This window comes from Onychomys torridus, chromosome 7 (genome assembly GCF_903995425.1).
Source record: "Onychomys torridus chromosome 7, mOncTor1.1, whole genome shotgun sequence".
Classification (NCBI taxonomy): Eukaryota; Metazoa; Chordata; class Mammalia; order Rodentia; family Cricetidae; genus Onychomys; species Onychomys torridus.
Genome location: NC_050449.1, coordinates 50,513,863 through 50,528,000, shown reverse-complemented (window position 1 = coordinate 50,528,000; position 14,138 = coordinate 50,513,863). Strand labels below are relative to the sequence as shown.

The following is a 14,138-nucleotide window of genomic DNA, read 5'->3' as shown; positions in this document are numbered from 1 at the left end:
ACACAAAAATAATTTTAAGTATTACTTTAAAAATATAACCCAAATTCCTTAGTTTAGTCTACAAACCTATTCATTGAAGCCAGAATGCCTAACCCTCCAGAGGCAGAGGCATCACTACAGGTATCAGATCAGCAAGGCCTACATAGACAGTCCTAGACCAGCTAGTGCTTACATGACTCTGCTTCAGAAAACAGCACCAAAAACAAACCAAACACATACACTCAAAATTAAAAACAAAACCAAACAAAAACCCCTTCTTTGAGTCGGGTATGTCTGGAGGGAGGGAATCCATTCCTTCCTTTAGCAATTTCTGGGGCAGTAGGCAACACCAATGCTGGGGTCAACTTTATTTGATGCAAGTGCTCTACCATTAAGCTACAATCCCAGTCACATTTTTGTTTTTGAAACAAATTAAGCTGGCCTCAAACTCAATGTTACTTAGGAAGACCCTGACTCCTGAGGAGCTGGGAGTGCAGGCTTGAGCCACAAGGCTTAGCGATCACTAACTTTGTAGACACTCCTCACACTACAGAAAACTGGTTCTCAGATTCGAACCACCCTTCCCGAGGATTTGAATATTCAAGTCTTTTATACAAAATGAAGTAATATTTGCATATCATCTATGTATCATCCAATGTATTCTCCCATTCAGTTTAATCTCTAGGCAACTTGCCATACTCTGCAAACACTTGCTTAATAAACTATTTTCTAGAGGACAAATAAGAAGTCTGTACATGATCAGTATAGATGTTTTTTTTTCCTCCAAATATTTTTGATCTGAGGTTGGTTGAATTCATCAATGTGGAACTTATGGAAATGAGGGTTGGAAGTTCTAAATTCACAGAAGAAAAACGACAGCAATAGTTAATGTACACGGAATAACAAACACTATTGGCAAAGTTTACAAACATTAACTAACCTTTCTAACAATACTATAAGTATTGCCAGTCTCCTATTTCACTTCTTTCTGCTTTTGAGGCAAGATGTTGATCCGTAATGGTGGCAGTCTGGCTTCTACCTCATACTCCTCCTGCCTTTGCCTCCAGAGTGCCTGGGTAACAGGCATGCAGCACTGAACTTGACTCTATTCTCTGCTTTATAAATGCAGACAACTCAAACACAAAGATTAGAAAGACTGAAGATGATGCTTTGCCCCACCCCGAAAAGCTTCAAAACCAGCTGGGAAGCCTAGTTAATCAAAGGCATGTGAAATAAAATGCTATCTACTTTAAAGTAAGAACTAAAGGACACAATGTTGGTCCTGTGGAAACTACTGTTGGGAGGGACCTCCCCTTATTGTTCATTACAGTGAGTATCTGACTGAGTGCTTGCACGGGTGCATCACAGCTCATGTACAAGGTCAGAGGACAACTTTTGGGAGTCCGTTCTCACTTTCCACCTGGCTGAGACAGGGTTTTCCTTGTTTTCGGCCTGAAGATTACTGTGGGATGGCTGGTTCATGAGCTTCTAGATGACTCTGTCTCCACTCCACCTGCAGGAGTTCTACAACTGCAAGTGCACACCATGTCCTACTCTTCACTTTTTCAGACTGACCTCGGGCTGTCAGGCCTGTGCTGGACAGAGCTTTTACTGCTGAGCCATCTCACTAGCTTGAAGCTTTTAAAAGCATAGTCTAAGCCAGGCAGTGGTGGCACACGTCTTTAATCCCAGCACTTGGGAGTCAGAGGCAAGTGCAAAGGCCAGCCTGGTCTACAACAGCCAGGACTACACAGAGAAACCCTGTCTCGAAACACACACACAAACACACACTATATATACATATATATCCATATGTATATATAATTCTAAGGAATCTATAATGTAAAATGTGCACACTACTTAACCTACCCAGCCACTATGTCCTACACATCTGCCAAGTCTAATTACTGTAGCAGAGTATGAAAAGAAAAGTGCCTTGGCATTAGCTAACTGAGCTCCATCCATATTATGAGAAATTAAACAACCATTATGAAAGTCAGTGCTCATCCTTAACTGAGGACATGCTAAGTGAAAATAGGCCCGGAATGTGTACACACACCATACACTCAGTACTTGTACATTCTATTATACATAAATCTTACATCAAAAGGAAAAATGCTGGCTGGCAAGTTAGCTTGGTGTAGGACATTGCTGCTGAGCCTAACAATCTGAGCTTGATCCCTAGAACTCTGGAAGCAGAGACTGATGACCTCAAGTCCAATTTCCACAAAGGTACTATGGAACATACACACTATGGAACACACGAAATAAACACATTCAGTCAAGTGAAAAACTACTATAAGCAAATACTGGAATATACATGTTTGTCAAGTACTTGTGTAAGTGTACTATAGTATTACTGAGAAATAAATCAAGAAATTAGACTTCAGGGACTGAAGAAATGGCTTAGTGGTTAAAAGTGCATACTGCTCTTGCAGAGGACCTGAATTCAATTCCTAACAGCCATGCTGGGCAGCTCACAAGCAGTTGTAACTCCAGTTCCAGGGAATCTAACTTCTTCTGGCCTCCCTGAGCACCTGTATGCACACGTACATACGTACACACACACCATTAAAAATAAATCTAAAACAAAAAGGGCTCACAAGGGCTGGAGAGATGGTCCAGCAGGTAAGAGCACTTGCTCCTAAAGGGAGGACTTTGCACAAGAGAACTGGATTTCACGGTGATGCTGTCCTCCATCAAGAGTACTGTTAAGATACCTAAGGACACTGGGCAATGGTGGCGCACGTCTTTAATCCCAGCACTCGGGAGGCAGAGCCAGGCGGATCTCTGTGAGTTCGAGGCCAGCCTGGGCTACAGAGCGAGATCCAGGACAGGCTGGCTCCAAAGCTACACAGAGAAAAACCTGTCTCGATAAAAAAGAAAAAAAGAAAACAAAAAACACCACCACCACCAAAAAAAAAAAAAACCCCACAAAACAAAACAGAAACACCAAAAAAACCCTCCAGATACCTAAGGGCATTGAACAGCTCAGAGAAGGCCTATGGTTTTCTTGTCTCTCCTGTAGTGTCTCCTCGTCCTCCACTACCAAGTGCAATGGACCCCCTCTGCAGCTCCTACATGTTGTAGTTGATTCTTAAGGCACTCAACGCTTGATGATGTGTGGTAAAATCATGTATCTACTTGCCTTTCCTAACAAGAATGTTAAGTTCATAGTGACAAAGACTGTTCTTCATCAGCCCAGAGCTATTTAAGCAGGTGGTCAATTAAATGGGTGCTGACTCAATTCACTCTCAGAATTCAAGTCCCAATGCTTTTTTTAAAGATGTATTTATTTTAGTCAGGCAGTGGTGATGTACACCTTTAATCCCAGCACTCAAGAGGCAGAGGCAGTCAAATCTTTGGAGGCCAGTCTGGTCTATACAGAGTGAGTTCCAGGACAGCCAGAGCAACTTGTCTTAAAATAAATAAATAAATAAATAAATACATACATACATACATACATACATACATGAAACAAACAAACAAACAAAAAGATGTATTTATTTTTCCTGCCATGTCTGCCTATGCACATTTTTGTGCCTGGTGCCCACTAGACCACAAGAGGACATCGATCACCTGGAACTGGAATTACAGATAGCCGTGAGCCACCACAGTGCTAAGAATTCAACCCTGGGGCCTCTGGAAGAGCAGCCAGCACACTTAACCACCAAACCATCTCTCCAGCCCCGCCCCCCTGCCTCCCACTCCACCCCAATCTTTTTTTCTCAAAGCCAAAACTGATAGCTCAAAATAAGTAACACAATTACTACAATTTCACCTCTGGATAATGATCCAAGAACTAAAAGCAAGAATTTGAACATCACATTCCCAGAGAATTATTCACAAAAACCACAAGGCAGGGTTGGAGAGATGGCTCGGTCGTTAAGCAAACTAACTGCTCTTCCAGAGGACCAGGTTCAGTTCCCAGCACCTACCTAAGAGGTTCACAATAGTCTGTAACTCCAGTTCCAAAGAATTCTGATGCTCTCTTCTAGCCTTTTTAGGCACCAGGGATGCAATACATACTTACAGGCAAAACATACCTAGAAAAATGAAATAGACTATAAATAAATATACCCACGAGGTAGAAAAAACATGTCAACTGAAAGAATAACTGTGGTATGTACATATACAAGAGAACAGTACTGAGCCTTAAACAGGAGGGAGATTCTGACATACACTCCACCACCAATGAACTGGGAGGAGGACAGAGCTAGGAAAGGAAGCCAATCACAAGACATAAAGGAGTGTGCAGGCATGGTGGCATAGGCCTTTAACTCCAGCACTCAAGAGGCAGGGCAGGTAAGAGCTCTGTGAGTTCCCAGTCAGCCAGGGATGTGTGAGACCCTGTCTCAAAACAATATTAAAAAATAAAAATTAAAGGGTAAGGACGAGAGAGAGAGAGAGAGAGAGAGAGAGAGAGAGAGAGGGGAAGAGGAGAGAAGAGAGAGAAGAGAGAGAAGAGAAGAGGAGAGAGAGAGAGAGAGAGAGAGAGAGAGGAGAGAGAGAGAGAGAGAGAGAGAGAGAGAAGCTCAGCAGTTAAGAGCACTCACTGTTCTTTCAGAAGACCAGAGTTTGGTTCCTACCAAAATTATCATACAGTTCATAACCATCTTAACCACAGCTCCAGGGGATCTAGTGTCTCTGGTCTCCAAAGTTACCTGCATCCACACGTACACTTGAAACAATAAAAATTTATGTTAAAAAAAGACTGTTTCATGTGTATAAAGTTTCAACCGTGGAAGATGAGTAAGTTCTGAAGGTGGATGGTGGAGAAGGCTGCAAAAGGCTTTGAATGTACTTAATGCCACTGAACTGAACTAAAAAAGACCAAAAAATTTAAATGACCGTGAACTTTATGTCTTATATATTTTAGAATTCATTTTAGTTCTTACTATTTATTTATATTTTTGGGGGGGAGCATGTGCATACCAGGTGGGGTACAATAGGGGAGTGGTGAGCATGTGTGTGGGGGGGGCTACTTATAGGAGTTTTCTCCTTCTACCACATCAATCTTAGAGCTCAAACTCGAGGCTACCAGACTTGACAATAACTGTTTTTACCCGCTGAGCCTACTTGTTGGCTCACAATTTGTTTCTTAATGAGTTAGGATCTCTCTCATGTAGCCCAGGCTGGCCTCAAACTCACTATGTAGTTGAAACTGACCTTCAACTTACCTCCCAACTACTAGAATTGCAGGCTTGTCCCTATACCTGGTCTCATGAAGTTGTGGAAGCTGAACGTAGGGATACAGGCACATGAAGCAAGCACTCTACAAACTGAGCTCACATGCCTGTCACACACACCTAAATTTTTTTTAAGTTTAAAAACACCTTTCTTGTGATTAAAATTCTCTCTCTCTCCTAGATCATTAAGCCAGAGGCAGCTTTACACAGCTGAGGGACTGGAGTCAGATCCTGTCTTGTCCACTGGTGTAGGCTAAGCCTCTCTGTGCTACTCTCTCCCCAGCCATTCTGTGTTTTTGAGGCAGGATCTTCTGTAGCCCAGGCTGATTAAAATCCCCTAAGGGATTTTAGCCAAGGACTGCCTTGAACATCTGATCCGCCTGCCTCTATCTCCCAAGTGCTGGGATTACAGGTACGGTAATTTTTCCTGGCTCTTACTCCACTTTAAAGAAAATTACGATTGTATATGATTTGTAAGTGTGGACTCGTTTGAAAGTCAAAGTGCAGCTCTGTGTCACTGGTTTCCTCTGTCCACCTTTATGTGGGGTTCCAGAGAGCAAACTCAGGTCTTCAAGCCCTGGGAGCAACTGCTGTACCTACTTGTTGTGGCATCCTGCTGCCCTATTTATTTTTTATTTTATGTGTGCACATGGAAGTCAGAGGTCAACCTCAGCTAGCACTCCCGGAAGTCCATCTTGGTTCTTGAAACAGGTTCCTTTACTGACTTGGGGTTGGCCCAAGTAGGCTAGTCCCAAGGATCCCCCTACAATCTACTGCTCCCCCCTTGTGTTAGGAGTTCAAGCCCAGGCTACCTACCACACACTTACATTTATTTCTAAGGCTAGTTTTTCAAGTATGTTCCAGGAATAGAACAAGTCCTTTGCTTGCGTGGCATCACACTGCCCCAGCCCCACGCGGGCCTTGTTTTCTTTGAAATATTTTATTACTGTGGGAAGGTGGCACCGATGTGATGGTCCGAGGACAACTTTCAGCAGCCAGTTCTCTCCTCCCACAGTGGGTTCCGGGATAATTCAGTCTTAAGAGTTTGCATGGCAAGTGTCTTTCCCAATGGAAGCAACCACATCGGACAGCTTCACTTTTAAAACATGCATTTCAAGCCAAAGATGTAATCCTAGCCAAGCAAAGACAAGAAAAATCACTGGGAGTTCTAAGCAGCCTGGGCTACAGTGAATCTAAATAAATGAATAGCCCCTTTCACCATTCCACAATTCAAAGCTGCCATTAAACTACATGTGTGTACACCACTCACACAGACATATACATACATTTATACACCTACACCTACACACACACACACACACCCCTAAACACATTAGCAAATGTACAGTGCCAGGGGCAGAATCAGAGTTCAATAAATGTAAACCCTTATTACAAGATGGAAGAAGCTATTGTTTGAAAATACATGTACTATCATTTTTTATTTTATTTAACATACTTTTAGCTGGGGGGATTATCTGAAACTGGAAAGCACTCTACTAGATTATTAAAGGCCATGAATACAACCTCTAAGTAAAATTCTTAGACTAAAGCTATCACTGATAGCTTTCCAGTATATTGGCTGTACTGTACAAAAAGGACTGTACGCCAGAAATCTTGCCAAATACCCATCTTGATTCTTAGGCCCTGGAGCTCCCATTACAGGTTGACATGGGTGCTGAAAATGGAACTCAGGTTCTCTGAAAGAGTAATACACATTCTTACAGCTTAGCCATTTCCAGGCTCCCAAATTCTAATAATTCTAAGGTACTTTAACCTTGAACAAAACTAAAGCATTTAATACCGACGTATGGAAAAGTACAAAGAATCGTAACTAGGTTCATACTAGAAATTTTTTTTAATTTTATGTACATCAGTGTTTTGCCTGCACGTGTATCTGTGTGAGGGTGTTGGATCCTCTGGAACTAGAGTTACAGTTGTGAACTGCCACATGGGCACTGGGAATTGAACCCAGGTCCCCTGGAAGTACAAACACTGCTCTTAACCACTGAGCCTAGGATTAGTGACTCTAGCATACTACCTAGACTGCACGTTCTGTAAGAATAGCTTTTATGCCGGTAGTGCACACCTTTAATCCCAGTTTGTGAGAGGCAGAGGCAGATGGAGCTCCATGAGTTCTAGGCCAGCCTGGTCTACGGTGCCAGGACATCCAGCACTACACAGAGAAACCCTATCCTGAAAAACCAAAGGATATGAATTAGGTCATCAGTTATTTCCCAGACTGAACTTCAAATGGTAGATAACTATGGGTTGGCCAAACTTCCCTCAAAGGCAAAGTATTCTCTACTACCTTTATAAGTTTATACATCTGTAAAACATCCAGGTTCTTATTTTTGGCCTCCACATCAATTCTGTTACTACTGCTGTTGTTACACTTCTTTCGCGGAAAAGCGAGGACTTAACCTCTTCATTAAGTACTGCACAGCGCATGGTTTTCAGCCTCTACTGAATAAAGGACAAATCTAGAATTTAACTTCAGTATGACAAAACAGGACTATGGGTTGGATGGAGAGTTGGGTTCCTAAACCCTCGTCAGGTGGCTCACACCCACCTGTTAACTCCAGCTGTAGAGCATCTGACACCCTATGCTGACCCTTGCAGGTGGGAGCACTTGTACACACACCACACACTTCAAATCCTTTTTAAAAAGGGCTTAAACATACTCATTCAGACACCAATGCATAAATAAGGATTCAATGTTTGTTTTTAATGAAAGGTTATTTCTCTAAGATGGAACAACATCCGATTTAGCATGATTACCTATGCACTAAATCCATAACGGCCAAAGTAACTCTCCAGTACAGGTTGGTAAGTCTCATACAGGAGTTCAACCTATTTTATATCTAAAAAGGGCAACATTAAGCTTTATGGACTAACCATTACATAAAATCAAAAGAATACTAAATTCTAATTTACTGTGAACCTAAGCTTATGTAACAAAACCTTCTTTGGTGAATATCAGTCAAGAAATCAGAATATTTTAGTTATCTTCGAAGCTAGACGGGGATACAGAGTGAAAGCCTCTAACTTTGAAAGAAAAGAAAAGAAAAAAGAAACAGGCCTGGGATATAGCCTAGTGGTGGAGCAATGCTAATGTGACTTTAAGATAAACTACAACATGCACAATCACTTTTTAAGATCACTTTGTCAAAGACCAGTTTTGAGATTAAAATATAAAGTCAATCCTTTCTGTAAAAATAAAATCTCAGCTTTGTGAGCTGCTCAAAGGGCAAAACTGAGTTTAAAGTCCTAAGGCACCAAAAAAAAAAAAAAAAAAAAAAAAAGTCGTAAATTTTAGCTATTTACCCACTACCCTTCTGATGCGAAGCTCCGCCTTGTAAATCCATAGTAGCTGAACATCAAGAGAACTCCAAGGAAGGTTGGCGCCCTCCACACTTCCAGCCCCTGATGACTCTGCCCCTCCCCCACCAGCCACTGCCGCGGAAGCATGGGCACAGCACCAGCCGCACCCCACCGCAGGCACTCCTGAGAGGACGCTGAGCATCTCCTCCCAATAATTACTACCGAGAGGAGCAGCTGACCACGCTTCCACTCTCTTAGCTGTGACGGCACCATCCACAACGCTAAGGAGCCAAGTAGAAAAGACTACAGCTCCGAGCCCCGATGTCCTAGGCAGAATGGATGGAGGGGCCACAGCACGAAGTACGAACACCTCCACCGCTCCCCTTCGGCGAGAGCCCCTCCCACCCACAGGGGCGCAGGGCGGGGCGGACACAGAGCCCCAACTCCCGGCCAGACGCCACAGCGGGCTTTCCCCAGCACCGCCTCACTGCCAAGGAGGCGGAAACCCCGGCAGGGGCGGGGCGGGAGGGGCGTGGCATCGCAGCCCCGAACGCGCCTTCCGGCCAACCGGATCCCACGAAGGCGGGGGAAGACGGGCTTCACGCCCCCTCGCCGCCGCGCCCTGAAAGCCGCACGCGGGAGACCCCCTTCCTGTCCCGCACACCCCGCGGGCCCAAAGCAAAGCAGCCCAAGGCCCCACCCACAGGGAGAGGAGGGGCGGGGCTGCAGCCGCGGGTATTTAGCGCGAGCCCGTCCCGCCCCTTTCTCCACCACCGCACGCGCGCCGGCCCCGCCTCTGATCGGCGGGACGAGGGCCCGCCCCTCCGTGCGCACCGGGACTACGCTCTCCTCCCCCTCCCGCACGGAGTGCGGCCCCGCTCCGCCCCCCATAGCCACGCACGGGAAGCCGAGGTCAGCCCCCCCGAAAAAACACACGCCCTCCAGTCCCAGGTTACCCGCCACCCGGCTGCCGGACGGACCGCGACGCGGCGTGCTCTCACCGCAAAAGCTCCAGCCACTCAGCCTGCGCGTCGCTCCCGGCGTGAGCCTCGCACCCAGCACGGAGGCCCCGGAACGGCGCGGGCACAGGCCCGCAAGAGCGGACTGGCAACCTCCTTTGCGCTCACGAAGCGGTCACAGGCCTGAGTGCCCAGACTGGGAAGGAGGGAGGGAGGGAGGGAAACTCCAAGGGGGGAAGGGGAGGGGGGAAGATGGAGAAACCGTCTCTGCCGCCTCTACCGCCGCGGCCGCTTCTCTGTTACCCGGGAAATCCCGCCCACTCTCCCAGCCCGCCCCGCCGAGGGAAGGCTTAACCTCGCTCCGCCACGGGGTATATTAGCCATCCGTCAAAGGATTAGCCAATCACCGTGCCGCACACACCTACTCCCGCCTCCTTCCCTCGCTGGGAGGGGACAGAGAGCCGCTCACCTTCTCCACGCCCCTATTGGCGGGGAGCGTCCCTAACTCAACCCCGCCTATTGGAGACTGATTGCCGAAGCCCTCCCCCAGGCTGCAATATTATTGGAGGGAGAAAAGCACCTCGTCACACCTCATTGGAGAGTCCCACATATCCCTCCCCATTACCGCCCCAGCCACAGGCCTAACAAATCGGCTCCCGCCTCCGCCGGTCACCGCATTGGAAGGCTACCTTTGGTTCTCTCACAGCCCCAGGAAGGTAAGTAACCAATGTGGGGTAAAAATGTCCGTAAGTGAGGCAGACTCCACCCACCACACTGCTGGCCAGGCCCCGCCCCCAACAATCTGATTGGATTATCTTGGCGCCGGTAGGAGCCGCCATTGGACACGGCGCCGGTCCAGGAAGGAGCCCATTCCGCCCTGCGCGAGGATGCTGAACCTTAGCAGTCCTTTTGTGGAATGTTTACACTAGAGACTCAAGCTCAGAGTTCCAAGGCCCGAACTGGAGATGGCGCGGAGCTCAGCGGTCGAAACCCGAGGCTTTAGGATTGGAAGGGGAAAAATCAGTAGTATTACCACCATGGAGGACTCACCAAAACAATGACAGAGAACCCTATCCTCCCTACCCACTTATTTTTACACTTTTCACTCTCCTAAATACAGCCATCTGGACTATTCAGCAGCTACTTTCAGCAGTAGACTCCCAAATTAAGGTCTGGAGCTCTAAACGATACACAAACCCAGAGATTACAAGCCAGTCGCCAGGGATGGCTGCATACTGGGACACTCCGACAACCTGAACGTGCAGCCCTCAGGGGGCGGGGACAGCCAAGCGGAGGCCTTTAAATGTCACCGCCTGGGCAAGCCTCCGGAAGGCGGAGCATGAGGCAAAATGTATTCCCTATTGGCAGGACAGATCTAGAGACATTTTAGGCCAAGGGAACTGAGATGCAGAAAAGCTCAAACAGACCACGGTATAAATAAACCTTGAGGGTGCATTCATATTCAGAGGATGAGTAAAAATTCCGGAGTGTGTGTGAGGGGGTGCTCTTGAGAATAGCTGTTCAAAGGGAAGAGACTGTAATTCCAACTATTCAGGAGAACGAGGCAGTAATATTGCTTGAATTTAGAAACTCTAGACCAGCCTCTTTAAAAAAAAAGAGGCTCCCATAGCCTCCTTGTCAGAGTGCATTAATTGCTGTCTCAAAGCCCTCTGGGTAGGTAACAAAGCCTTAAGCACACAAAGTGCTTTGAAATACCTTTTATTTATTCACCAATAAGGCGTGGGCCCAAAGCCAACGTTACTTTCGGGGTGCTTTCGCTGCGCCATGAGGGACAGTTAGGCGGGACTAGTCTTCCAGGGCTCTACTGTTAAACAAAACTAAAAAAAACCCAACACCTCCCTAGACTTCAGTGTGTCCCCAGGAGATACTGCACGGGAAACGTTTCGTAAACCCGATGCTGCCCTCCTGTAATCGTGAGGAGACTGCCGTAAATAAGTGTTGGCAACAGGTGGGTCTGACTCCTAGGATGGCCCCACGCCGCGAGGCCACAGTAGTGAGTTGTGAACTACGAGAGTGGCCGACAGGTGGGAGCGGTCACACCGGTAACCAAGCCAAGTCCTAGCCCAGCACAGTGCTCTAAAAATAAGAAAACCACGAGCCAGACCGTCCAGAGGTTAAGAAAGCAGCACTCCAGAATTGACAGATTCCTACCTGAAATGGACCACCTTACTCACTAGACTGGGTACCTACCATACAGCACCCACACCAAGGGATCAACACCACCACCACCCCGAAGCCTTGCCAGAAATAGGCCTCCTGGACTCCCCTTGATGGCAAGAAACCGAAGTATCGTAGATATTGCCTAAGGTTCCATCAATAGGCTACTATAATCAGATTCCGCCGACTAAGGACCACGACTGTCTTGCCCAGGGAATTAAGGATGCGGCCAATGTTCAAGCTTTCTCAAACTTAAATTTAAGGAAGTCAAGGGGTACGGAGAAAATCAGCAACGGTTGACCCGAACTCATTCCCTCCCCTCAATGCGGCAAACCCGGAGCTACGCTTTCCACAGCAACGGCGCAATTGTAAGGCTTCATCTCGAGGGCTACCAGATCTCTAGACTCGGAAGAATCTTTGTGTGCCTCCAAGGCTTTCCCCGCCCCCCTGACTAAGGGCGCGGAGCCTGAGACTTCCGGGCGGGAGGGAAGTTGCAGGGAGCTAGGCGGGCCGCAAACATGTGCCCAGCGCGCTCACGAGAAGGGGGGGCAGGGAGCAGGGGGACCTCCCCTCCCAGTTTGTCCTAGAAGGGGAAGGCCTATCCAACCCACCAATCAGAAGCAGGGGCGGGGGCTTGCACCTCTCCTAAGCCCCAGGAATCCTCCCTCCCTCCGCCCTTCGAAAAAAAAAAAAAAATCTTAGCAACTTAAACTCCAGTCCAGCCTCCCGATAGGCGGAGCTCTAGAGAATGTCATCCAATCCGTCCACAGGAAGGGAAAAAGGGCCTAGCGTCCAACCAGTGGAAGACAAGAGAAGGCGGGGCCTCTGGAGAGCCAGAAGTGGGTGGAAGAGGAGGTGGCCCCGCCCCTCCCGGGTCCCCTCTCGGCCGGTTGCACAAGCTCCCCGCAGGAGATAGTAAACAGTCTAGGTCAGGCAGTAGAGGCAGAGGTGGCCGCTCACTCTGAGGACTGTCTCTGTGGCTCCCTCCCCTTGCTACACCGCCACTGCCCGCACTTTGCGCCGGCGCTCCGCCTCTCGGTCCGCAGCCGCCATTCGGCTGACAGGCGCGCCCCTCCCCGCCCGCTGATGCATTTCCTTTTCCCTATTCCTAGCGTGGAGTCTGTTTTCCCAGTTTCCGACCTTCACTGCCCCTTTCAGGCCACCCCCTCATGAGCGCGCGCCGCGCGCACGGCTGCCCCCACCCCGTACGCGGCCCTGTGGCACGCAGCGGCACCTCGCGGAAAGAGGGAGCCCAGGCAGCGCACTACGCGGGGAGGGGGAGCAGTCGCCGCCACCGTGAGGTGGGCGGGGAAGGAGGCAGCTCCATGTTTGCAAGAGGATCAGCTGGGGCCGCGAATCGAAGCCGCCGAGTTCCTGGAGCTTTTCGACACTCAGCCAGAGCTCCCTGCCGGATCGCAGCCTATCCGGCTCTGGTGGCGAATACTTGCTAGATTGCCACGGTTCAGGAGTTCGGAGACACCAGCAGTTCCTGGGGTTAGTGGCCAGAACCTCTCCCGCCCCCATCTCCTCCCGCAAATACAGCATTGCTCCCGCCCCCAGAGTCCTTAACAACCGCGGGCCCATGGTGCCCGCGCCTCCCCAGAGCTGGCCCACCGACCCCTCCAAGTTTGCCGACAGAAACAAACCCTCGGGGCGACTGCTGCATTCACCCGGCGTGGTCAGCGCAGGAAGACCGCCGGCCCCGGCTTGCTCTAAACTCCAGGGGTCGACCAACTCCAGACACCGTGAGCTCGGTGGGCCTGACCCACCAGGCTGCGGCCGCCGCCCCCTGCCGAGCCCGCGCGCCGCAGCCCGGGCCCTGTTCCATTCGCTGTACAGAAATCCCCTTTTTTCTTCTTCATGAGATTTTTCTTTTAAAATATTTCGAAAGCATTACAAGAGCAGTTGGTCTCCTGTCGGCCCATTTACCAATGCTCTGCCGAGCCCTACCGAAACCGACTGTTTGGTGAAATGAACTGAGCGGCGCGGCCGGCGGAAGGGCGACCCCAGGCCAAGCCGACCCCCTCCCCAAGGCTCCAGTCCGGCTTGGAAACACACTATGAGCGGGCGGCGCCAAGAGCTCTTCTTCCTGGCCTGCCCCTAGCCTACCTCGGCCGCCGGACTCCGAGCCTCCCCGCAGCACGGTCTTGGGGACCGCGGCACCCACACAGCCTTAGGCCAGCCAAAGCAGGCAGCCACGGGACTAGCCCCCCAAAAGAACGAAATTGGGGAGACGAAATTAAAAGCAGCTGTTTAACATACCTTCGGAACCAGGCGAGGAGTCCTGAATGGGAGGGAACGCCCCCCACTAGCCATTGGCTCTCTCGCGCACACGTCAGCACTCTGGGTACGCCTACTCCCTCTCCCGCCCCTTCCCCTTCATTGATCGCCCCCTGCCTCTACAAAAATAAAATTAAATAAATTAAACTAGCCACGAGTTGCAGTCGCATCCAAAGTATAGGCTCTTATATCTCCCACACTGCCACTTGGAATTCTTGAGGACTTCAGACTA

At 48.8% G+C, this 14,138-nt stretch overlaps 2 protein-coding genes and 1 long non-coding RNA gene across 7 annotated transcripts in view; 2 read left to right on the top strand and 1 right to left on the bottom strand.

The window, feature by feature from the left end:
* The window catches only part of Sin3a (SIN3 transcription regulator family member A), a 65,322-nt gene extending 51,393 nt beyond the window's left edge, over positions 1–13,929 (bottom strand). Inside the window, exon 1 of one of the 5 annotated variants that reach the window (XM_036192645.1) lies at positions 13,889–13,929. The gene's annotated coding sequence lies outside the window, so the exon portion shown is untranslated. Of the gene's footprint in view, positions 1–3,917; positions 3,935–8,492; positions 8,512–9,490; positions 9,753–13,735; positions 13,800–13,888 lie in introns of those variants that run through there. The other 4 variants (XM_036192646.1, XM_036192644.1, XM_036192647.1 and 1 more) reach the window with 4 other exon arrangements.
* On the top strand, positions 8,829–9,635 carry LOC118587586 (basic salivary proline-rich protein 4-like). Its single transcript, XM_036193611.1, has one exon. The coding sequence runs from the start codon at positions 8,829–8,831 to the stop codon at positions 9,633–9,635; it is 807 nt and encodes a 268-aa protein (XP_036049504.1).
* Positions 10,073–10,913, top strand: LOC118587048. The gene is made up of 2 exons (XR_004945422.1): positions 10,073–10,164; positions 10,278–10,913. It is a non-coding gene; the product is annotated as an uncharacterized LOC118587048 (long non-coding RNA).
* Positions 13,930–14,138: the final 209 nt, after the last annotated feature.